This window comes from Hypomesus nipponensis, chromosome 2 (genome assembly GCF_054491055.1).
Source record: "Hypomesus nipponensis isolate SF chromosome 2, ASM5449105v1, whole genome shotgun sequence".
Classification (NCBI taxonomy): Eukaryota; Metazoa; Chordata; class Actinopteri; order Osmeriformes; family Osmeridae; genus Hypomesus; species Hypomesus nipponensis.
This window is the reverse complement of record NC_140362.1, coordinates 20,110,395-20,132,500: the sequence shown is the minus strand read 5'-3', so window position 1 is coordinate 20,132,500 and position 22,106 is coordinate 20,110,395. Positions and strand designations below refer to the sequence as shown.

The 22,106-nt window shown below is 49.3% G+C and overlaps 3 protein-coding genes across 6 annotated transcripts in view; 2 read left to right on the top strand and 1 right to left on the bottom strand.

The window, feature by feature from the left end:
• Positions 1–3,212, top strand: part of cicb (capicua transcriptional repressor b) — a 29,261-nt gene extending 26,049 nt beyond the window's left edge. For all 3 annotated transcript variants that reach the window (XM_084667902.1, XM_084667917.1, XM_084667910.1), the window contains one exon: positions 902–3,212. In XM_084667902.1, the coding sequence (XP_084524028.1) occupies positions 902–1,188 (287 nt within the window). In that variant the 3' untranslated portion in view covers positions 1,189–3,212. The remainder of the gene's footprint in view (positions 1–901) is intronic.
• A 632-nt stretch (positions 3,213–3,844) lies between these two features.
• znf526 (zinc finger protein 526) lies at positions 3,845–10,352 on the bottom strand. Of its 2 annotated transcripts, none has more exons than XM_084667872.1 (8): positions 9,822–10,352; positions 8,978–9,432; positions 8,619–8,785; positions 8,083–8,181; positions 7,179–7,960; positions 6,813–6,948; positions 4,865–6,451; positions 3,845–4,645 (listed from the first exon to the last, which is right to left on the bottom strand). In XM_084667872.1, the coding sequence occupies exons 2-8, from the start codon at positions 9,264–9,266 to the stop codon at positions 4,472–4,474; spliced, it is 3,234 nt and encodes a 1,077-aa protein (XP_084523998.1). In that variant the 5' UTR covers positions 9,267–9,432; positions 9,822–10,352; the 3' UTR covers positions 3,845–4,471. The 2 variants fall into 2 exon arrangements, with proteins under 2 accessions (XP_084523998.1, XP_084524006.1); XM_084667880.1 differs by having other exon boundaries at positions 8,083–8,178.
• Positions 10,353–10,477: 125 nt separating this feature from the next.
• Positions 10,478–21,987, top strand: gsk3ab (glycogen synthase kinase 3 alpha b). Its single transcript, XM_084667893.1, has 11 exons — positions 10,478–10,539; positions 10,664–10,849; positions 14,982–15,169; positions 15,390–15,473; positions 15,716–15,826; positions 17,048–17,178; positions 17,319–17,523; positions 17,638–17,733; positions 17,895–18,081; positions 18,506–18,583; positions 18,919–21,987. The coding sequence occupies exons 2-11, from the start codon at positions 10,675–10,677 to the stop codon at positions 18,984–18,986; spliced, it is 1,323 nt and encodes a 440-aa protein (XP_084524019.1). The 5' UTR covers positions 10,478–10,539; positions 10,664–10,674; the 3' UTR covers positions 18,987–21,987.
• Positions 21,988–22,106: the final 119 nt, after the last annotated feature.

Here is a 22,106-nt window from a genome sequence, read left to right as displayed (position 1 = left end):
ATGACTTTAATGCGACAGACGCCTACTAGTACAGATAGTCTTTTCTCCTGTGTTCTGCCAGCCTGTACTGGAACAGCTGAAACAGAGCAGCCCTGCTCCCAGGCACGGCCGTGACTGCAGACTGCTCACAGCCCGCACACACACACACACACACACACACACACATTCCTGTAAAGGCTGCAAAGAAGCCCACCCACACAAACACACTAAAGTATGCACTTCTGAAGCCTTACCAACCGACAGGAACTATTTTAGTTAAACTTTCTTTCTCTCCTGCTCCCTCTCTCTCTCTCCTGCTATCTCTCTCTCCTGCTCTCTCTCTCTCTCCTGCTCTCTCTCTCTCTCTCTCTCTCCTGCTCTCTCTCTCTCCTGCTCTCTCTCTCTCTCTCCTGCTCTCTCTCTCTCTCTCCTGCTCTCTCTCTCTCTCCTGCTCTCTCTCTGTCTCTCCTGCTCTCTCTCTCTCTCTCTCTCCTGCTCTCTCTCTCTCTCTCTCTCTCTCTCTCTCTCTCTCCTGCTCTCTCTCTCTCTCCTGCTCTCTCTCTCTCTCCTGCTCTCTCTCTCTCTCTCTCTCTCTCTCCTGCTCTCTCTTTCTCTCTCCTGCTCTCTCTTTCTCTCTCCTGCTCTCTCTCTCTCCTGCTCTCTCTTTCTCTCTCCTGCTCTCTCTTTCTCTCTCCTGCTCTCTCTTTCTCTCTCATGCTCTCTCTTTCTCTCTCATGCTCTCTCTTTCTCTCTCCTGCTCTCTCTTTCTCTCTCCTGCTCTCTCTCTCTCCTGCTCTCTCTCTCTCCTGCTCTCTCTTTCTCTCTCCTGCTCTCTCTTTCTCTCTCCTGCTCTCTGTCTCTTGCTCTCTCTCCTGCTCTCCCTCTCCTGCTCTCTCTTCCCCGCCTCCTCTTCCCCCTGCAGCCCAGGCCACTGCAGCTTTCCAGGCACGCTACTCGGACATCTTCCCCACCAAGGTGTGTCTGCAGCTGAAGATCCGAGAGGTCCGGCAGAAGATCATGCAGACGGCGGCCCCCTCTGAGACCCCCGGCCTGGGGGCCCCCGACTCCTCCTCCCTCCCCGGGCCCTCGGGGGCCCAGACGGGGGAGGGGGCCGCTGGAGGAGGTGCGGAGCAGCCGGGCGAGGAGGCGGAGCGGGAAGGGGAGCCCATCCTGGAAGAGCCTCGCGATTCGCAGGACTCGTCTAGATGAGAGGCGTTGATAGGCTGCTGGATTGACCAATCCGCTCCGTTATAAAGGAAACGATGCACACCCATAATCGCCACCCATCCCCTTCTCTACGTCTGCATCAGAGCAACAGACCAGCGCTCCCCTCTGGTCGCCCTCCTCCTCTTCTGTTTCTTTCCATCTTCAGGAGCGTACGAGTGTGTCACACTAAAAGGGTTGTGTGGATCTGTCGGAGGAATGGATAAAGAACTTGAAATGGGTATAAAAAAACTAAACTACAAAACAAATTATTCTCTCTTACCAAAAAAAGACATGTGAACCACCTGTGGTATACAGACAAACGTAGTCATCACACACACACACACACACGCACACAAACCACACTTGAATTAGTTTTTATTCATTTGTATTAAGGCTTCCATTGATGTCAGTGAACTCCCCTCCTGCTCTGATACTTGTTGCCTTGAAGCAGCAGGGGTCTTTTGGGGTCTGCTGGGACCCGCTCGCATCACACTGCTTAACTAACTGTTGATGTCTTTGTTTTCTTTTCTTTTTTTTTATACATATTGGACTTTTGGGGAGGGAAAAGCAGTCATTGGTTGCTTTTGAGGAAGTGGTCTCTACCGTCTCGTCTTTGGCTTGTTTGTTTCTGTGGGACATGAGGGGGCTGGCTCCCCCCAACCACCTGCCTAGGGACAATGCGATTGGACAATACCGTTGTTTTATGAGATCGATTTAAGGAAGATCCTTGTTTTATTGGTTGCTTTTTCTCTGTTGTATTCCCACCAAAGCTGACATTCAGACAGGGTCAAGACAGCAGATGGTTCGGGGATGAAATGACAAACTCGGCTACAGTCAACCTTTGGCAGTGCCACCATTCCTGCTCATTTACCCACCTGTCTGGCCTTGCCTTCCCGTGATTGGCTATAGCAGACGCCAGTAAGGGGATTACCAAGCATTCCTGTGCCTCTCATTCGCTAGCCATGAAGGAAAGAGGCGAGAGACAGTCATTGGGCACATCCTTGTTCTTAACGGGACGCTATTTTGTTGCTCGCCTCATCCAAACTTTGAGTTTTAAAGGGGTTTTGGACTTGAGTTTATAAACCAGAGGCTATAAGGGCCGACAGGGCCAAACACCCTCTGTAGCCAAGACGTTTTTATTCCCTTAAAAAAAAAAAAAAAAACTTGATTATTCATTGAATCCTATGTAACTCATGATCACTATGTTATTGTATGAATATAATTCTTATTATTACTACTGTTGCTGTTTTAACTCTTATAATTTTACTAGTCATCATTTTAGTGGACTTTACTGTTTGTTTGTCCTTCTGGCAGACATCCCTGCCGTTCCTCTCCTTCAGCCTCGGTATTTAATTTAGGGATTGAGAATGTGCGTGTGATATATCTCAATTGTGCATCTTAACCCCCTTTTCAGTCTTCCCTCTATCCTCTCCACCTCAGCAAGGACCTGAGGTGACTTTTTTTATTCATTTCAAGGGGAAAAGCAGATTAAGTGACATTTCTTCATTCAAGAGTAATAAGCCGTCTGTCTTTTAAACCACCCTTGTATTCCTCTCTCGCTCCCTAGCTACTAAGTTAGATTCTCTAGCCTCACCACTTATATTCCTTCTTCCTCCACCTCTTTCCTTCCCTCTTTCCTCCCTTTGTCACTTTATTGTTCTTGCCAGATCTCCTTCTTAGGTGGGGGTGAGAACCTGGGGGGATGGAGGGGAAGGGCGTAATCGAGAGAGTGGTTAGGGTATAATATTGGTTGTGTCTTTGTGCAAGACTTGGTTCTGTTGTACATAATTACTCTCGAGTCAGTAGACTCACTATATTACAAGGAAAAATGTGTAATTGATTATAAATTGACTATTAAAGACAACATTACCGAAGGTGAAGTTGTGAAATGGGGAAAAAAACAAAATAACATGAGTATAAATGTCTGTGTTACTCCTTGTTTTGCTGGTACAGTATGCAAGAGAGGAATTTCTATGAATAATTTAAGTTTGTATATGTATCTTACAAATAAATAGATGTTCAAATAACTACTGGTGGTTTGTTTTCTTTGACTCGAATCCAGCCTCACTAAAAGGATGCACAGCAACTGCAAGTCTAGTATTAGAAATTGCTGAGACAAACCTCTTATTGTTTAAAGGGGGCGAGGAGTATCTCATCTGGTGTGTGGAGTCTATACAGCTGATACCAGTGCAGAAGAGCCTCTTACTGACAGGTGGAGTATGGAGGCAAATTAGTGACATGATGTTATGAGTAAAAAAAAAAAAAAAAAAGGTATCACGGATGTTGCAATCTGATTTTTTTCGGGTCAGATTTTTGGGATCTTCACCATTTGAATTTGAGCAGCTTGAATTTTGTTCTATTTCATTTTCTGAAGCTTGAATAAATAAAAAAAATTGGGGGGATATGAAATGTAGTGTTTTTTTGTGAATTTGAGAAACCTGAATTTCTGAACCTTGAATTTTTGGTTCATTTGTGCATCATATTTCAATTCTAGAGAGGTGAATTCAAAACTAACAACTTTGGTGGTGTTTAAATTTCAATAGTAAGTATTCAATGCCTTTTAAAATTCTAAACATGTCACTGATTTGCTTCCATCATGGAGGTCCAAGAATATTTTTGACAGCCTTGTACTTCAACACAACCGACTCAATCGGGCATGTCGGAAAACATCATTTATTTATCAATGTATTTATTTACAACAAAAAGACACTGAATGCATCCTAAGAATGTAACAATCACATTTTCAGACAAAGGCTGAATGTACAGGCCATTGAGTAAAAACACGAAAGAGCTGAACTGAAGCACTAACAGGTGTTGGATAGTTCCAACCACATCTGCCTTCACACAATTTGGTCTGTAAAAATATCTGCAATGTTTGCCTTCAAGGGATTTGAAATGGACTTTATTAAGGCGATCATATCTTTATAATAATCACAGTATTTAGGTTTTTCACACCCCTTCAAGATAAAGCTCAACAGTGGGCAACACTTTCAGATGCCGTGTGAGGTGGGCTTTCAGATCACAGGTCAAATGGACACAGACAAAAACCCCTTCATCAGCTCACATTCAACTCATCGGTCCAGTCCATCCATAAGGCTTTTCCATGTTGGCCTTTCAAAATGGCTGACAGTCAACCAACTAGGGTTACACAGCTTCTATCTAAAACGCATCCTTCAGTCTCGAGTACGCGGGTTCTGATTGAAGGGTTGGTATTCACGGTGTGCGTGCGCGAGGTGTGTGTGTGCGGTCCTCAGTGTGTGTGCGGTCCTCAGAGTGTGTGTGGTCCTCAGAGTATGTGCAGGTCGTCCACTGCGATGGCGTCCATGCCCAGGCTGTTCTCCAGAGCTGTTTGGTAGATCTCGATGGCCTCCGCCAGGGGCAGGGTGCCCCCCTCGGTGGTCTCGATGATGGCGATGGTCTCCCCAAACTCATTACACATGATGGTGGGAGTACCCTGAGTCTGCCGGAGGGAGAGGTAGAGAAGTATACCCTAAATAAACTTGCTAAACAACAATACACAGAATGGTTCATTGACTGACAGGAAATGTGATGTTACTTACAAGGTAGTTGAATGATCTATTTACTAGATATTCACTAGTTAATAAGTAGTTAGTCGTAACTTGACCGATGAATAGCAAGTAGGACCCTTTCCGGTTCGACTCTCAAACTCCCACCTTACCTGCTGCAGGTCGGAGGCCTGGATCTGGATGAGCCGTGTCTGCCCATTGGCCAGCTCCGCGGCCGAGGCGTCCACTACGGCCACGGCGGCGCTGGTTTCCATGGCGACCCGGGCGGCGGCCTGGGCGGCAGCCTCCTCCTCCAGCCTCTGCTGGCGGGCGTGGGTCATCTTGTGGTTCCGCAGGTTGGAGAAGGTCTTGAAGGCCTTGCCGCACAGCGGGCAGGCGTGCGGCCGCTCGCCCGTGTGCGTGCGCCGGTGCTCCGCCAGATGCATGCTCTGGACGAAGCCCTTGCCGCACGTGTCGCAGCGGAACGGCCGCTCGCCCGAGTGCGTGCGCAGGTGCTCGCGCAGGTGCGTGTTCTGGCGGAAGCGCTTGCCGCACACGCCACAGGGGAAGGGCCGCTCGCCCGTGTGGACGCGCTGGTGCAGGGCCAAGCCGGAGGACGAAACAAACAGCTTTTTGCAGATGGGACACTCGTGCGCTTTGACCCGAGGGCCGCTACTGCTACCGCGAGGCCTTCCTGGACCCATGTTGTGGCTCAGTTGGTGCAGACGCAGGTTGGCTGGAGAGTTGAGCTTCTTCCCGCACACGCCGCAGTCCAGACGGCCTCTCTCCAGCCCGGACGTGGCCCTGGGCTCCTGGCCGTCGCCCGAGGTGGAAGGGTCGGCGCTGGGTTCCCCGTTGTGACCCGGGCCTTCTCCCTCCAGCCCAGCTTGGAGCAGGGGGAGGTGGGCCTCCAGGCAGTGGATGTCGCGCTGCCTCCGGTACATGAAGCCAGCCTCGCAGTGGGAACAGGGGAAGGGGGCGGGGGCCCCCGGGTGCTGGCTGTAGCGATGCGCGGCTAGCTTGGCCGACCACTTGAAGGTGGAGGGGCAGTCTGGGCAGGGCCAGGGGGTGGGGTTGGCGTGGAGGAGGCGGTGCTGGCGCAGGTTGGAGGACTGGGTGAAGGAGCGATGACAGACGTCGCAGCGGTAAGGCCGCAGCCCCGAGTGGGTGAGATTGTGGCGGGTCAGGTTGGCGAGGGACGTGAAGGTCTTGCCACAGTCGGAGCACTGGTAGGGCCTCTCGCCCGTGTGCGTCCGCAGGTGGTTGCGGACGTGGATCTGCTTCTTGAAGGACTTGCCGCAGACGCCGCACTTGAAGCGACGGTCGGTCACGTGGGTCGTGTGGCGGTGGCGAAGGAGGCGGAGCTGGGAGGGGAAGCTTTTGTCGCAGGAGGGGCATGGGTACGCCCCCTTTTCGGCCCCTCCCACGGAGACGGACCTGGATTGGTCCGCCGAGCCGGAAGTGGTGGGAGGATGGGAGTTTGTGGAGGGTCCAGAGTTCGAGGCGTCTCCTTGTCGGGCATCGTCAGACCACCCCGCAGGAGCGGGCACCGTGTCTCCGTTCACCTCTCCTGCCTCTCTCACGCCCCCGGCATGGGAGCTGAGGGCCAGGCCTTCCCCTGAGGCTTCCATCTCCTCGGTGAGGGGGGCCAACAGGCTCTGGTCCAGGGCCTCCAGGGGCCAGCTGCCCTCCCTCTTGGCCCTGGCTCTCTGCAGGATGGCCAGGGCAGAGAGGGACACCCGCCTGGGCTCAGCCAGCACCTGAGGACGGACACGGGCAAATCTCAACAACACACACCCCAACCCTCTGGTGCTAGCGCTCTCTTAGCTTAATTAGCTGGAAGTGTCTACATATCGAGTCGAGTTTGTAGCGTTTCAGAAAAAAAGCTTATAAATTAGCCTGAAAATCAGAGAAGTAATTACTAACGTGAAACAGTAAATGGTCTTGACAGAGTGACTTCTTGTTGCCTGTTCTTTGGGCCTGGTTTGAATCCTCCTCCACACGTGGCTTATGGGGTTTGGCACGCTATTGTTTGCAAGCAATTTGTACTACTCTGAAACAATTTGCGATGAGCCAAACCTACACGGCCGAAGGAACAGGGGGCTCGGTTTAATCCATTACCATGGCAACGGGGCTGGTAGTGACCGGGGGGTCGCGTGGGAGGTGAGTGCGCCGGTGGTACAGGAACTTGGTCATGTTGGTGAACGTTTTGGAACAGAACTGGCACTTGTGCAGTGGCTCCGCTGTGTGTGACTTCCTACAAGCCAGAGAGAGAGAGAGAGAGAGAGAGAGAGAGAGAGAGAGAGAGAGAGAGAGAGAGAGAGAGAGAGAGAGAGAGACAGACAGACAGACAGACAGACAGACAGATGGAGAGAGAGAGAGAGAGAGAGAGATGGAGAGATAGAAAGTACAAGATGACTGAAACGTTCGTGGAAAATGTGAAACTCCAACTGCAAAACCAAGACCTGTGGAACCGCGCCGCCCTACCTGTGCAGGATGAGGGTCATCTCCGTGGTGAAGCCGTGACCACAGTCCACACACAGGTAACGCGCCTCACCCGAGTGTGTGCGCATGTGCGTCTGAAGCGACGACTCCTTCTTGAACACCTTGTCGCACTCGGGGCACTCGTGAGTGCCCTGCTCGTGCACGCGTTGGTGAGCCGCCAGCCGATTGGCCGAGGTGAACGAGCGACTGCACTGGCCGCACTGCTGAGGTCGAACCCACACGGTCGCTTTCTTCTCCGCCACCTTTTTCCTGACCTCCTCCGTCCTCTCCGCCTCGTCGTCCCTCGCTCCTTCCTCCTCGTAGCCGGTCATCACGCCCGCCTCTCCGCTCTCCTTGTCCTGACCCAGGAAGTGCTCCCCCTGGTGTTGGAGGAAGTCCTCCGGCGTCTGAAAGAGGAGGTTGCACTCGGAGCACTCGTACGGGTGGATGATGAGCACCTCCTGCTGCTGCTTCTCATCTCGCAGCCCGGCAGGCAGCGTCAGTTCCAGACGCTGGAGGCCGTTCCCCTGGACCCCCAGCTTTCCTGTCAAGCCCGGCCCCAGAGGGGTGAGCAGAGGCGGGAGGAGCTTGGCCCGGCGCAGGGTGGGGGTGGAGCCGTCCGCCAGGGCCTGAGCCGTGAGGATCTGGAGACGCATGGTGGCTGAGCCAGGAAGGGGGGACACGGGGGGCAGGAGGGTGGCTCGGGAATGGGAGGCAGGCTTGGAGGCGGCCCGCTGTTTCTGCTGCTGCTGCTGCTGCTTCTGCTGTTGCTGCTGGGCCAGAACCTAAGCGGTCCAGAGATCCAAAAAACACATGTTGTTCTCATTCACAACATCCTTCAGTTTCGTTCAACAGTAAAGTTAGCTTAAATCGAGAATGTTGTGAGTGAGACAGCCCCTTTAGACACCTGTGCTAGTATTTCCCCGGCTTGCTCTTCGCTCAACACAAAGTTCTGAACATTGCCCAACGGAGTCACGGTTCCATCAGGCTGCAGCACATACTCCTGCTGAGAGAGAGAGAGACAGAGAGACACACAGAGAGAGACAGAGAAAGAGAGAAAGAGAAAGAGAGAGGCAGAGACAGACAGAGAGACAGACAGAGAGAGAGACAGACAGAGAGAGAGAGACATAGAGAGAGACAGACAGACAGAGAGAGAGAAAGAGAGAGAGAGAGAGAGAGAGAGAGAGAGAGAGAGAGAGAGACAGAAGAGTAGATGTTAGTCACAAGACCTGACAAACACCTCACTGAATCTTCTCTGTAACAGATCTGCATTAGCAATTTGTAAGTGGACACCACAGAAAAAAAACATGATCTGAAACCAACACGAAGCTACTTCCATGCTCTCATGGAACATCAAGTTAACTAAACTCCCCTCCCATGTCCCTTGATTGCTCCTAGAGTCAACAAAGGCTCTTCCATTCCTTGGTTGAAAGGAGAACTCACAGTGACCGTGTTGCTGTGGGTGCTACTTCTGCTGTGGGTCTGCCTGTGTTCCAGCCACACCTCGGGCGAGTCAAACAGCGCCAGGCAGTCCAGACACTGGTACTGGACCGGGCCTGTCACCTGGGCATCACCGCCCACTTCGTCCGTCTCCAACACCTCACACAGTTCTGATTCACACAAGACAGACAGAGACACATGAATATGTAGCCTGGTGATTGTCAAGCCTCTTCCACACTTAAAAAAAAAAAAAGGATATGAGGATATGGCAAAGGATATGAAATGCAATGCCAATGCTAACTTGTAGTTCTCTCATTCCAAGACCCCCCACGCATACACCCACATTGATCTCCGCTTCTTACCATGGTGTTCTGTCTCCATCCCGGCCTCTCTCATGTGCATCTCCTGATGCAACAGCAGTTCCTCTGGGTTCCTAAGGAGGGCGCCACACTCCAGGCACTGGTACTGGCTCTCCCCCTCCTCAGAGAGGCCCTGTATGGCCATTTCCTCTGCCTCTTCCCCCTCTACCCCAGTATGGATCTGCTGATGCACCAATACCTCCTCCAGGGTGTTGAAAAGCTGATGGCACTCACTGCACATGTACTGGTGCTCCACGTACATCCCATCTAGCGCCTCCTGTTGGTCAGCCATGATCACTGCTGACGGACTGTCACCTCTGTACAGGTGAAGTGTGTGCAAGTATTACTATTCTGCCCAAGCGTTGGTTTGAAAAACGTATATGCTACTGCGGTGTTTTGGTGTTTTTCCTCTGAGTATTCCTGGCTCTCGGCAACACTATAGCAACATAACTGGAAACCTGTGAACGGAGAAACAATATTCGTATTATTGATTTTACATTAAATATGTACAGCACTGAGCGTAGATCAGTACTTCTGTCATGCGGTGATCATTTTCAACATCTAAGGCATTTCGATATTTGAATGAATATGCAAACGCAATACAACGGTTCATACTAAATAATAATGTCTGCAAGAATTTCATTACGTCCTTTCCTACATGTGTTATCACATGGCGAGCTGTTGGCGGCGCTATCCCCGATATTCTAGACCTGTTCAGAGGCACCGCTGTATCCTGACTGTGGCTCCCCAGTTCAAGGCGGTCGTCAGGCGGCGCTACCCACTTTTTCCCGCAGGTCTCCGGTAGCGTCTACAGGCCCTTCCTTCCCCTCCCGTTTAAAAAACATACCTCTCATTTACTGTCGTTGGACGATACCTCGTGCGCTCGTCACTGTGCCTCTCGAACATAGCGATGCATTTTCCGTATCCTATCCGTCCTAGTTCCGCGCCGGTTAAGACTCAAGAATTTCATTTCTACGGACGTTTTGTTAAAGACACATTTCAATGCACGAAATCCACCGTTTGTCACTGGCTCGGTCTCCGTTGTGATATGCCGTCCCGCCTTGTTCCCGGGCCCTGTGACTATATCCAGCAGCTATTGGGTGATTTCTCTGTCACTCATCGGACCGGCGCTTTTTTAGATTATACATAGTTTGCTCTTTTGGTCGTTAATTCACTACTTTTGTATGTTTTACATTTCTATTTACGTTTTTCAAGCTACATTAAAGCCATTTACAAATTATTATCATTATTTTAGAAAAAAATAAAACGGTCTTGATCCTCTGGTAGGCCTATAATGTTTTCAAATATATAAATATAATGTGTTTTTCCCCCCCAACGGAATGACACAAATTATATTCATGAACCCACTAGCATTTCCCAAATTTATACTGATTACTATGCATGTAACTTTGTATATCAACATGACAAGTTAATGTTGGCGCGTGAAACCAATACTAAAAACGCCATTACCCACAAATCCTTGCAATGTGACGCTCCTGTGCGTCAGGTCCTCAGTCCCCCACCAACAGTGTTCCAAGTGAAGAAGAAAGGGGGAGACGTACGAGGTAGCCTAAACGATACGCGACCAATGCGGTGTATTTTATAACGATTTTTTGATAGTATATATATAAAGTCTGTGCCTGCTTGGCTCTATATCGCGCCAACCTTCCCCCCCTGCCCCGGCTTTAGCGCACACAAGTATGAGTGGCAGCGGGCGGCCCAGGACCAGCTCATTCGCTGAGCCTCCGGGGGCTCCAGGAGCCGCTGCAGCAGCTGCCGGATCGGCTGTTGCTGGTGGGAGCTCCGCAGGAAAACCCGGGGCTTCACAGGCCAGTGGGAACAGCTCGACGGGCTTCGGAAATTTAAAACTAACCAGTGAGTTTATATGTTTTAACATAACAGTCACTTTTTGGACCGTCAAGACATTACACTTTAAAATGTTACAAACGTCATTAGAAAAATGTATTTCGAGCTAGCCAGGTAGCTAACAAGTGTTAGCTAGTCAACAACTAGGCTCTCGTTTTTGAAGCTAACCAGGGTAGCAGGTTTTTAAAACTAAGACAGTGGAGTCAAGGGCTTACGTTGGATATAGTGTCTCGTTACGTGTAACAACTCGTTTATCAGTAAAGCATCTAGGGCTTTTTTTTCCTACTGCGGAAAATTGGCTGTCGATTGAGCCCAATGAAATTGTGTAGCTAGCGTTAAACACGCTACTGTGCTAGCTGGTCGGTCGCTAACCATCAACTAGCTAAAGTCGTTTTTTCTGCTTGCTACCAAGCTAGCCTACATAATATAATGTGCAGCGAAGAAACGTTAGTTAGTTGGTCAAATACAGTAACATCTTCCATAGCAAATGTTACCAATGGTTGGTTGTCTAATGTGTAAACTAACTATTAGTCGCTGCTAACTATTTCTCCACCGAGAACGTTGTGAACGTCGCCTTCAAATTTAGTCTGTAGCTGCTATCTGCTAACTAGCAATCTGTCCTGACTGCCATTATGAACTGCTAACACGTTAGCCAGCAGCGTAGGCAATGCTAGTCAAACTGGGTCAACATTATAGTTCTATTCGGATAACTAACGTTAGCTAACTAATTAGATATCCTGGAGTTTACTATATGCAGATTATAAAAATGGCAGCACTTGCGGATTTTCCACTGTTTGTTAGCTGTCTCGTGAACGAGACCTATTTGCCAGGCTATTTAAACAATAACTAACGCATCCGACTCCTCAACCCTTAGTAAGCCAATTTAGTAATGTTTATTAACAAAACAAGTTAGTTGGCTATATCAGTCAAGTAGCATGTAAGGTGGTCACGACTGAATTTACAACATATGGTTATTTTCCAAACAAATACAACCACTGACATTCCCGATGACCAGTTCTCTGATTAGATACTGATCAGATATTGATCAAGTACATCAAGTCATGTCTCGAAGATGTGATGCATTTAGCTGATACATGTTTAAATGGACTAAACAGGCCTACAATTAATCCTCATTGTTCTGGTTTCTCGTCCACTAATTTCTAAGTGTTAAGGATTCTTCCAAAGGTTCAATTGGTGTGCCAACATTTATTTACAGTATGCTGACTGGTAGCTTGGTTAAGCAGAGGCTGCAGTTGGAAGAATATCTTTGGGTAGGCAAAGAGGAGGTGTTGACAAGGTCACACTTTGAGGTGGGGTGGGGGGGGCTTCAGATGGAACATTGCAGCACAATGTTCATGTCTAACATGGTAGGTGGTATGCAGACAAATAAAAAGCATGGCACTAGGTGACCCAGATGCCATGGAAAATGGCTTTGCATGGTAATCACAGTGTGATTCTGAACCAAGGTGAGAACCAACAACATCACGCACTGTTACCTAGCCTGTCATCCGTATGCTACTCTGAAGGGTAGGCGACCCGGCGCGGGGGGGGGAGGGGTCATCGCGGTTCATACTGCGATGTTAAGAGTTCAGCCGGAGAGGAAGACTCACTGGGTTGGTGTTGAAGTGCAAGTGTAAAGAGGTTTAAGCAGAGAGAATTACATGGTTAGAAAGAATAGCAAAGGCACTTGAATGAAACACTCAACCCAAAAAAAAAAAAAAAGGTATAAAGTGAATTACTGATGAGTGGAGAGCAGGGCAAGCCAGTCTGCAGGGTGTGTATTGCGTTGGGCCTCAGATGTGTTCGTTTGTGCGTTTGGTTTGTCTCGACCAGTGTTCCCACCAGGGTGTGCCCCTGATAAAAGCCTTGTTCCTCACGGAGGTGTCCAGAGGTAACAGAAACCCAAACAAAGGCGTTGCTGCCCCTGTCGGATGACCTCACGTATTGACAAGCAAAGCGCTTCGTGTGTGTGTGTGTGTGTGTGTGTGTGTGTGTGTGTGTGTGTGTGTGTGTGTGTGTGTGTGTGTGTGTCACATGTACCACTCGGCCTGGGTCTCTTCATACCGTATTGCCCTGTTAGTGCAAAGATGATTTGGTTATGTGGTTATTGGTGTCTGATGGCGTACAGAGCAGTGTGTTTGTGGGTATTAAGAACTGGACTTAACGGTTGTTTTCCTCGGTTTTCATACAGACTGCACATCACCTACCAATACACCCTAGATGTTTTGCGAATGATTCTATGTTAGTGTAGAGAAATACCCGACCATCCAAGTACTAATATTGAAGTGGATAATAAGTGTGGTGGCATTTTATATTTAGACATGAGTGTATAGTTAATTTGTTCTAAAGAGTTTTCTGGAAATCATTTGCTCGTCCTCGCCTGCCTCCCTGCTCCTCATCACCCATCCGTCGACCACCTCAGGAACCAAAGCTTGTTACTGGCAGCTGGTCGAATGGCTCATTGTTGCTGGATGTTTATCTGCTCCATATTGAATTCTCTCTCCTTAGACGGCACCTTTTTTGAAAAGAAGTCCAGTGTTTGTGTGAGTGAGATGGAGGTTCAGGAGACCACAGATCACAGGTGTAGAGGTTCAGGAGACCACAGGTGTAGAGGTTCAGGAGATCACAGATTACAGGTGTAGAGGTTCAGGAGACCACAGATCACAGGTGTAGAGGTTCAGGAGACCACAGATCACAGGTGTAGAGGTTCAGGAGACCACGGATCACAGGTACTGCTCTGTAGGGTAGGATTCTCCTGAAGCAAAGTGGCTTCAGAAGGGATTTGATCCACAGAATGGATTTGATCCTCAGCATGTGTGTCCAAAGCATCTCCATAATGTTCAGCCTGCCTCTTTGCATTCAGGCATCAATGCCTTTTTATTTGGGGGGGAAATGTAACCATTCTCACTCTACAGTTTGGTGATCTATGTATTTCACTTAGGCCTGACTAGTGTCAAAATATAATATCAAGTCATGTAAATCTATAAAATACACAAGCCAAATATGAATGACTATTCTCTTTGCAAGGAAATTTGAATCGTTTTTTTATTATTATTATTATTATAGGAAAGCTGTCCAAATGAGGTTGTGACTAGGCTAGAGTCAGTAACCTCCAGTCAGAGACCCAGACACGTCATAAGTGAGAAGCAGAGTCTGCAGAAGAGTAAGGGGGGGGCCTTACCGCGTCCAAGAGAGGCCGGTCGTGTAGAGACAGGCAAAGTGATGGTTCGACTGCAGGAATCAGGGTACTGGGCGTGCTGCTGTCCACACAATGTTATCACAGGCTCTGACAAGTCACTTGGCAACAAGACTCTCCTTTGCGCCATTCCCTCCCTCTAAAATCTCAGGGCTTGTGGTGCTGGTGTGTCCCTCAGTTTACACACACACACACACACGCACACCAACACATCCATTTTCAGCTAGCCAACGCCCTATGTGTCGAACTACGATTTGACACTAACCAGAGCTGTCACCGCCTGGAAGAATCCCTGGAGATCTGACTGGGTTTGTGTCCACAAGACAGGCAGTGGGCCTGTTCCTAGCCCACCCACTAGACAACCCACCTCTTCCTCACCCCCCCCCCCCCCCCCTCTTGATGGTAACGACTCAATTTAAGATCACTACGCTACCTTTTCTCTCCAGTGGCAGAGTCCTCCCTAATCATCCAACCAATCGTGTGAGATCAGCAGTAACGACCTCCTCCGGTCTCGCTTGAAAGGCTTGGTTGCAGTGAGGGTTGACGGTGGAGAGGTGCAGGCAGGGTTGTGATGGGGATGCGTAGGGCAGACGAACAGGCCTCCAGGGACAGGGGGAGCAGGAGCTTCATATCAGCCGGTGGGAGGATGCGTCCACGTGGGGAAACGGCCACGGAGGTCACGGGTGCTAAGAGAAGAAGGGCTGCCTTGTTGTCTAGACTCTGCCCCCTTCTCCCCGGGGGGAGATGTTGTAAGGATGATGCGGGAGGTTCTGGCGGCGTTTCCCCGCATGAAATCCAGACGTGTTTGTTTCTGGAGCATCCTAGAGAGAGGGACACACTGTTTGCCCCCCATACGAATGAGCTGTGTTTCTGGCCTATCACCAGAAGTTTGTGGAGTTTTTGTTACCCGCTCAAACCCAACCGAAGTGTCTTTCTGTCACCTAGGAGACAGCGGCAAGGTCACGACAGTGGTGGCCACGCCTGGCCAGGGGCCAGACCGCCCACAGGAAGTGTCCTACACGGACATCAAGGTGATCGGGAACGGTTCCTTTGGCGTGGTGTATCAGGCTCGTCTAATCGACAGCCAGGAGATGGTGGCCATTAAGAAGGTCCTGCAAGACAAACGGTTCAAGGTAAACGCTCCACACACCATGCAACCACTGGACGGTGTCCTGTCTTCCTCTCCTCCCTTTCTCTCCATTCTTTCTTCCTCATTTTTCCTTTCTTTCTTTGTCCTTTCTCTCCTTCCTTCTTTCTGCAGAAACCACCAGAAGTAATGTAGAGATGCAAGCCGTGTGTGGTTTGCTTTCTTCCTCCCTCTCCTAACCGTCACCTCTCTTTCACCTTCCGTAGAACCGAGAACTACAGATCATGAGGAAATTGGACCACTGCAATATCGTGAGGCTACGCTACTTCTTCTATTCCAGCGGAGAAAAGGTTTGCGTCCTCTTACTTAAGAAAAAAAATATCCCAGAAACTAGTTTTCCAAAAGACCCCCACCGCACCTCCATGACTCCTCGCTGCCCTGAGGGTCATTTGCTTGTATATGCATGTTTCTCACGTTGACTTAAGGTTAAATGCCTTCAGTTAGAAGGTTGCTGGTTGGGTGTTTTGGTTTCAACCTGTGGTGTGTCTAACTTGTCTCCTTGCCTTCTCCCCCTCCCCCTCCCCCCCTCCAGAAGGACGAAGTGTACCTCAACCTGGTTCTGGACTTTGTCCCAGAGACTGTGTACAGGGTGGCCCGGCACTTCAACAAGGCCAAGACCACTATCCCCATCATCTACGTCAAGGTGAACACTCCAACTTTCCCAATAACTATCGCCCCGCCCGCCCCAGTCTTCTAACCTTCTACACACTTCCTGTCTTCCACACTCATACTTCTTATCCTTCTGGGATAAGACACACCACCTCCCCACACTTCACCCTTCTTTCAATTATCGAAAATCCTTTCAGTTTTTCCCTCCTTCAGTTGATCCTGCCTCTCCAGTGTATCTGTGTCGCTACAAAAACACTCTCTCTTTCTTTTACACACACATACTTTTGTCTCTCTACCCCTGCAGTTCTTTATGCTGCCAAAGCCTCTTCCTACCTAGTTCTACTTAAGTGATTAGGGAGCCCAGCCTGCTTGCTCTGGCTGGTCTGCTCTGCATGGCTGGGAGGCAAACGCCTCAGCCTTCTCCACTCTGCTCTTCTACCGTCTCCTGTTGGTTTGGTTCTGTTCCTCCCCCTCTTTCTTTCTCTCTCTCCCGACGTTGTCTGTCTCGTACTGAAGTCTGGATTTCCTTTGAGCCCTAAGCTGGTTTGAGCCCCTCTGTGTGAGGGAGCCTGAGAGGGACCTGATCATCCATGGTGCCGCTGAGTCGTTTTACTGTCTGAAACAGTCGAAAGTGCCATCAAGGTGACATGGAACATCCAGCTTTAATAATCAAGTCTTGAGGTTTTGCAAGGGCCTCCGACTGGCTTCATGTTTGGTTAAGTTGTGTGATTGGTCAACATTCAGAAATGTTTTTTATTTGGATAAATATAGGATTATTATTATTATGTCGTCTTATTATTATTATATATACACTATTCTTTAAAAAAAAAAACGTTTTAAGATAGATGGTGTTTGTTTGCAGCATGCCTGGTTGACTGTCTAATAGGCCACTGTGTGTGTGTGTGTGTGTGTGTGTGCGCGTGCGCGAGCTCTTTCCCCACATCAGCAGAGAGGACATTAGCCGTGTCTCATGGCTCATTTCCCCGGCCCACCCCTACCCTCTCTTCCCGCGTTGTGAAGACGCATACTGATTACACACGCTCTGCCCAGCACCGCCTCACCCCTCCCTCTGTTCGCTCTCCATCCAACTCATCCTCATCTTGAGATACTTCCTTTTCAAACAGCCTTGTGTCCTTTCCACGATCTTGGGCTGTGTATTCAGCAACAGTACATTGCCATGCTATATTAAACCCTCTCTCTCTCTGTGTCTCTGTCTGTCTCTCTCCCCCCCCCCCCCCCCCCCCCCCCCACACAGGTGTACATGTACCAGCTGTTCCGCAGCCTGGCCTATATCCATTCCCAGGGCGTGTGTCACCGAGACATCAAGCCTCAGAACCTGCTGGTGGACCCCGAAACAGCCATCCTCAAACTCTGTGACTTTGGCAGGTTAGAGCCCCGTCTCCGTCTCCGCCTCTCTCCGCTGTCTCTCTGCGTCTGTCTCTGTGTGTGTGTGTCACTATGTATGGTGTATCTCCAGCCTGTTGACTGTCTCTCTCCCACCCCTCTCTCTTCCTTCTGGTTGTCAGTGCGAAGCAGCTTGTTCGAGGGGAGCCCAACGTGTCCTATATCTGCTCGCGGTACTACCGCGCCCCGGAGCTCATCTTCGGGGCCACCGACTACACGTCCAACATCGACATCTGGTCAGCGGGCTGCGTGCTGGCAGAGCTGCTGCTGGGCCAGCCCATCTTTCCCGGAGACAGCGGCGTGGACCAGCTAGTGGAGATCATCAAGGTGAGGGGGGGGGGGGAGAGGTGGAGACGGAAGGATGGCGCTGTATGGGTCAGGTTGCCACGGCGATGGCGATTCCGAGATCAACCAGCCCCGTCCGTGTGCTTTCCCCTCCAGGTTCTGGGAACTCCCACCAGAGAGCAGATCCGAGAGATGAACCCCAACTACACAGAGTTTAAATTCCCACAGATCAAAGCACACCCCTGGACAAAGGTACGTTCCCTGTCTGACTGGACGGTCTGGTGGGAGGAGGTTTCAAAAGAGGGTGTTTTTTCGTCGAAGATGCTCGGGTAGCGCCCGTCGCCGTTTTCCCAACCTCAGTTCACCGCCAACTGGACCTGAACACGGCCTCCCCTCTCTCTCCTCCCTCTCAGGTGTTTAAGCCCCGCACGCCCGCAGAGGCCATCTCCCTGTGCTCTCGCCTGCTGGAGTACACGCCCGTGACGAGGCTGTCCCCGCTGGAGGCCTGCGCCCACGCCTTCTTCGACGAACTGCGCCAGCCCAGCGCCCGCCTGCCCAGCGGCCGAGACCTGCCCCTGCTCTTCAACTTCAGCCCTGTTGGTGAGACTCCCCTCTCTCTGTCTCTTTCTCTCTCCCTCTCTTTCTGTCTCTGTCTCAATCTCACTCACTCTCTCTCTCTTGCTCTGTTTTTCCTGCTCTCTACCGCTCTCCATTTCTCTCTACCTGTCTGTCTCTCTCTCTCTACCTGTCTGTCTCTGGCTCTCTCTACCTGTCTGTCTCTCTCTCTACCTGTCTGTCTGTCTCTCTACCTGTCTGTCTGTCTCTCTACCTGTCTCTTTCTGTACTTGTCTGTCTCTGGCTCTCTCTCTACCTGTCTGTCTCTCTCTACCTGTCTGTCTCTCTCTACCTGTCTGTCTCTACCTGTTTCTCTCTCTACCTGTCTCTCTCCATTTGTATGTTGTCTGGTGTTAGGTTCTATTTCCTTGATGGATCTAATCGTGGGGTTTTGTGTCTGTCTCTCCAGAGCTGTCTATCCAGCCCCAGCTGAACTCCACACTCATTCCTCCTCACGCTCGCGCTCAGACATCACCTGCCTCACATGGTAGGCAGTTTGCCCCCACACACACACACACACCACCTATCACAAGCTGTTACTCACGTATGATAATCACAGTAGTACCACAGAGTACTCTATAATTGTGTAAAGGCAAATTCTATATGATACATATCTTCAGACTAACAGGTGAATAGGTGACATTGGAAAAGTAGTGTTACTGTCCAGAAATGTGTAATTGACATTCCACTGACACCGAGCTGTCTGTGTGGCTAAACTCTGAGAGGGCCTTGTTAGCTTGCACTACATGACAAACAGGGTTTATACAATAGGGTCCTTCTCCTTTTTCTACCTTTTAATGCTGTACCCCTTTTTTCCAACAGAGGGCAGCGTTTCAGACAGTCCTGCCCAGCCTAGCTCAGCCCCTGGATCCATCAACAACAGCACCTGAACACCCATTCTTCAGTTCCCCCTTCTCCTAGCTCCCTTCTGGCTCCAAACTTCCTATTACGACTCATGTCCACACACACTCACCGAAACAGTCATTTCCCCCAGGTTATTTAACAGGTTTGGGTGTAAACAAGGTTCTAGTGCTTATCTGTCTGTGTCCCTAGGAGGGTGGGCTAGTTCTGATGTTCACAGTGGGGTTCATTAAATAGGGTTCATTAATAAGTAAGCCCAAGGTATGTGTTCATCTGCTCATTCAACACACCAGCTTAGTGAACCTGACCCTAAGACGACAACAGTGCTGATTGAGGCAGTTGTGTATGACAGCAAAGTTCATATTTCTTTGGCAGATCAAACCCTCGGGGGAACATTGTATTATAAATCTCTGCTAATAGATTATACTTTTCTTTTCTTTTTTTCTCTCAAATTGTAATGTTTTATTTATTCAATCCCTGCTTTGTTTTCATTAGAGCTGGTGTTGTGGCCAGAGATTCTGGGCCGGGGGAAGTCTGTCAGGTTACTTTCTATGACAGATATCGACAATCTTCCTTTTTTTGTAGAACATCTACAAGACTCTTGGAGAGGACTGTAGAAACCCCCTGGAACCTCCTAGAACCCCTATTTGTTCTCTGACAGGGTTCTCTGTCTGATGGTGGAAAGGAAACCCATGTTTTTATCTGTTTTATCGGATACCAAATTGCAGCGGCGAGGTCATTAGGCTTTTCCCTTTTTGATTTTTTTCTCGGCTGCATTTTAGATGAAGTGAGATTTTATACGCTTTTTTCCACAGTTGGGTGACAACCCATCCAAGTCCATTGCAGTTAAGGAATGGGAGCCTCTGTCTCTGTGGACTTTTAAGTCTTAAATGTATTTTATTTGAACAAGAGGAGACTATCTAGGAATGGGATTATCCAAATGTAGTTCCTGTACGTCTTAGCTCCAGTCTCTTTAGCTGGGAAGATTGTTTTCTTTTTTTACCTGAGTCAATAGATACTGTTGAGCTCCAAAAGCATGGTAGCAGAAGCTGAGTGGGTCAGGTTATGTGGTTTGAGGACAGCACCCACAGGTTGCTCACCTGTGGGTGCTGTCCTCAAGCCACAGAACCTGCGTGCAACTGACTGGAGCAGAGCTCATTCAACTGACTGGAGCAGAGCTCATTCAACTGACTGGAGCAGAGCTCATTCAATTCGACAGTAGAGGCCGTTCTTGTACCCCGTCCAAAGCCCTACATTTTGTATCTGCTGTCGCCCTTGCAGATTAACAAACGGCCCATTTAGAGGCACACGCGTGCGTCTGGGGTTTTCTCCTAAATGCCATGACTGAGTTGGGCCAGTCTTTGGTCGAAAGACAATTTGACACTCCCAGTTTTATATTTTTCCCCGTCTATAGTCTCAACGCACAATTTCACCGCATGTAGAGTCCAAAACCACCAGTTTGTCATCACGTCTGTGTTTGTGTGTCTTGTGGCGTAAGCGTGACACCGGCGCGTGTGTACGACATGCCCCACGTTCTCCCCCACACGGCCCTCTGCCTCAGTACCTGTCACCCTGAGTGCTGGTCCTCACCCCACCAGACGGGGGCGCCTGTGGGCCTGCCTCCCAGAGACCCTGCCAGTAGCATCAGTCACTCATTCACCCGCCACTCGGACATGCATGTTAGAGCACACCTGTACTTCCTGCTTGCCCAATGTGTCCACCACAACGATAGCTGGAATCAGAACACCTTTTTTTGGGGGGGGGGGGGAAGAAATCAAAATATTGCCCAACCACTTGTGGAGTCTCCTCTCCTTCCATTCCTCCCCTCCTACCTCTGCCACCACCCCCTGCTATGTCCTTCCTTCCTTCCTCTCACCGCTAAACTGTAAATATCAACTACCTTTTATTTTATTTTGTTATTTTTGTTTTGTTATTATTGTTATTATATTGTTGTACTTGTAATTTCTTTATTTTTTTTTGTTTCTTCTCTAGTCGAGTCGAGCTGGCATAGCAGCGACCAAGCTCCCTCTTGAGTCTCCTTCTGTAAATACGATTTCATTTCAGTCCCTGGTTCAGGGGGGGGAAAACAGAACAAAATGTTTCTCTCGTTAGTCTCTCTCCCTTCATTTCTCTCTCGTCGCCTTTCCCCTCACCCCCCTCATAAATATTGTCATTATCGTTTTATTTATTGTATTTTTTTTTTTTCTTCCTTAAAATGATTTATCAAAGGGGGGAGAAAGGGTTGCAAGTTGAAAGGTTTGTTTTGTAAGAATTTTAACAAAAGTCACATGTCCTGACATCCAAGATACTGTACTTTGATCTTAGCGTCAGAGCATTTCCTAGCACGGATCTAGTATTTTTATGTTCATTTTTTTTTTTTGCAGGTACACATGCTAGCCAGTAAGTGGAGCTACAGGTTTGCCGTTTTAAATGTGAAGGGAAAGTCACGACTGTGGGTCAATGGTAACGGTGTTGGGCCCCTTTACCCATGGTCGAGGAGCAGAAGGCCTCAAGGTGGGCTGCTAATACTGCTGTCTCTGGGCGGGTTGTACCCTGCCCCACAACCTTTACCATCCCCTGCATCTCAATGACCCCTGTTTTCTTTTAGTCTTTTTAGTACGACTGTAGTGGGGCAAACCTGTTCAGTTTCTTGTGTGTGCTGACACAAATCTATGAATGACCTATTGAGAGCGACCTTTCAGAATGTGTGTGTGTGCGTGTGTGCTGTTCGGGAGTGTGGATACATTTCGCAGAACTCCTGTCACCCATTATGTTTCCCTGATATGAAGAGATGACTCTCTTATTACTTTCTGTATAAAAAAAAAAAACAACCTATTTTCTGTCATACATTGGTTTGAATTTGTTTGGGGTCCTGCTCCTTCATCATCCTACCGGAGGATCTTTGTTGCGAAATGGAAGGGTTGTGAAAGGAGGGGATGATGGAGAGAGAGAGAGGGACGGAGGGAGAGAGACTGTGTTTTTGTTTGTTGGTATAAATAATTAAACTCATTAATAAAGATATGAAACTGCTCCCGTTTCTAGTGTGTCTCACCAACACGGGTGTCTTGAAATCGCTTGTGTGGGCCCAACTGTGGTGGAGACAGGAACCATGATGACAGACAGGATGAAGAGCTACTTCCCAACATCTC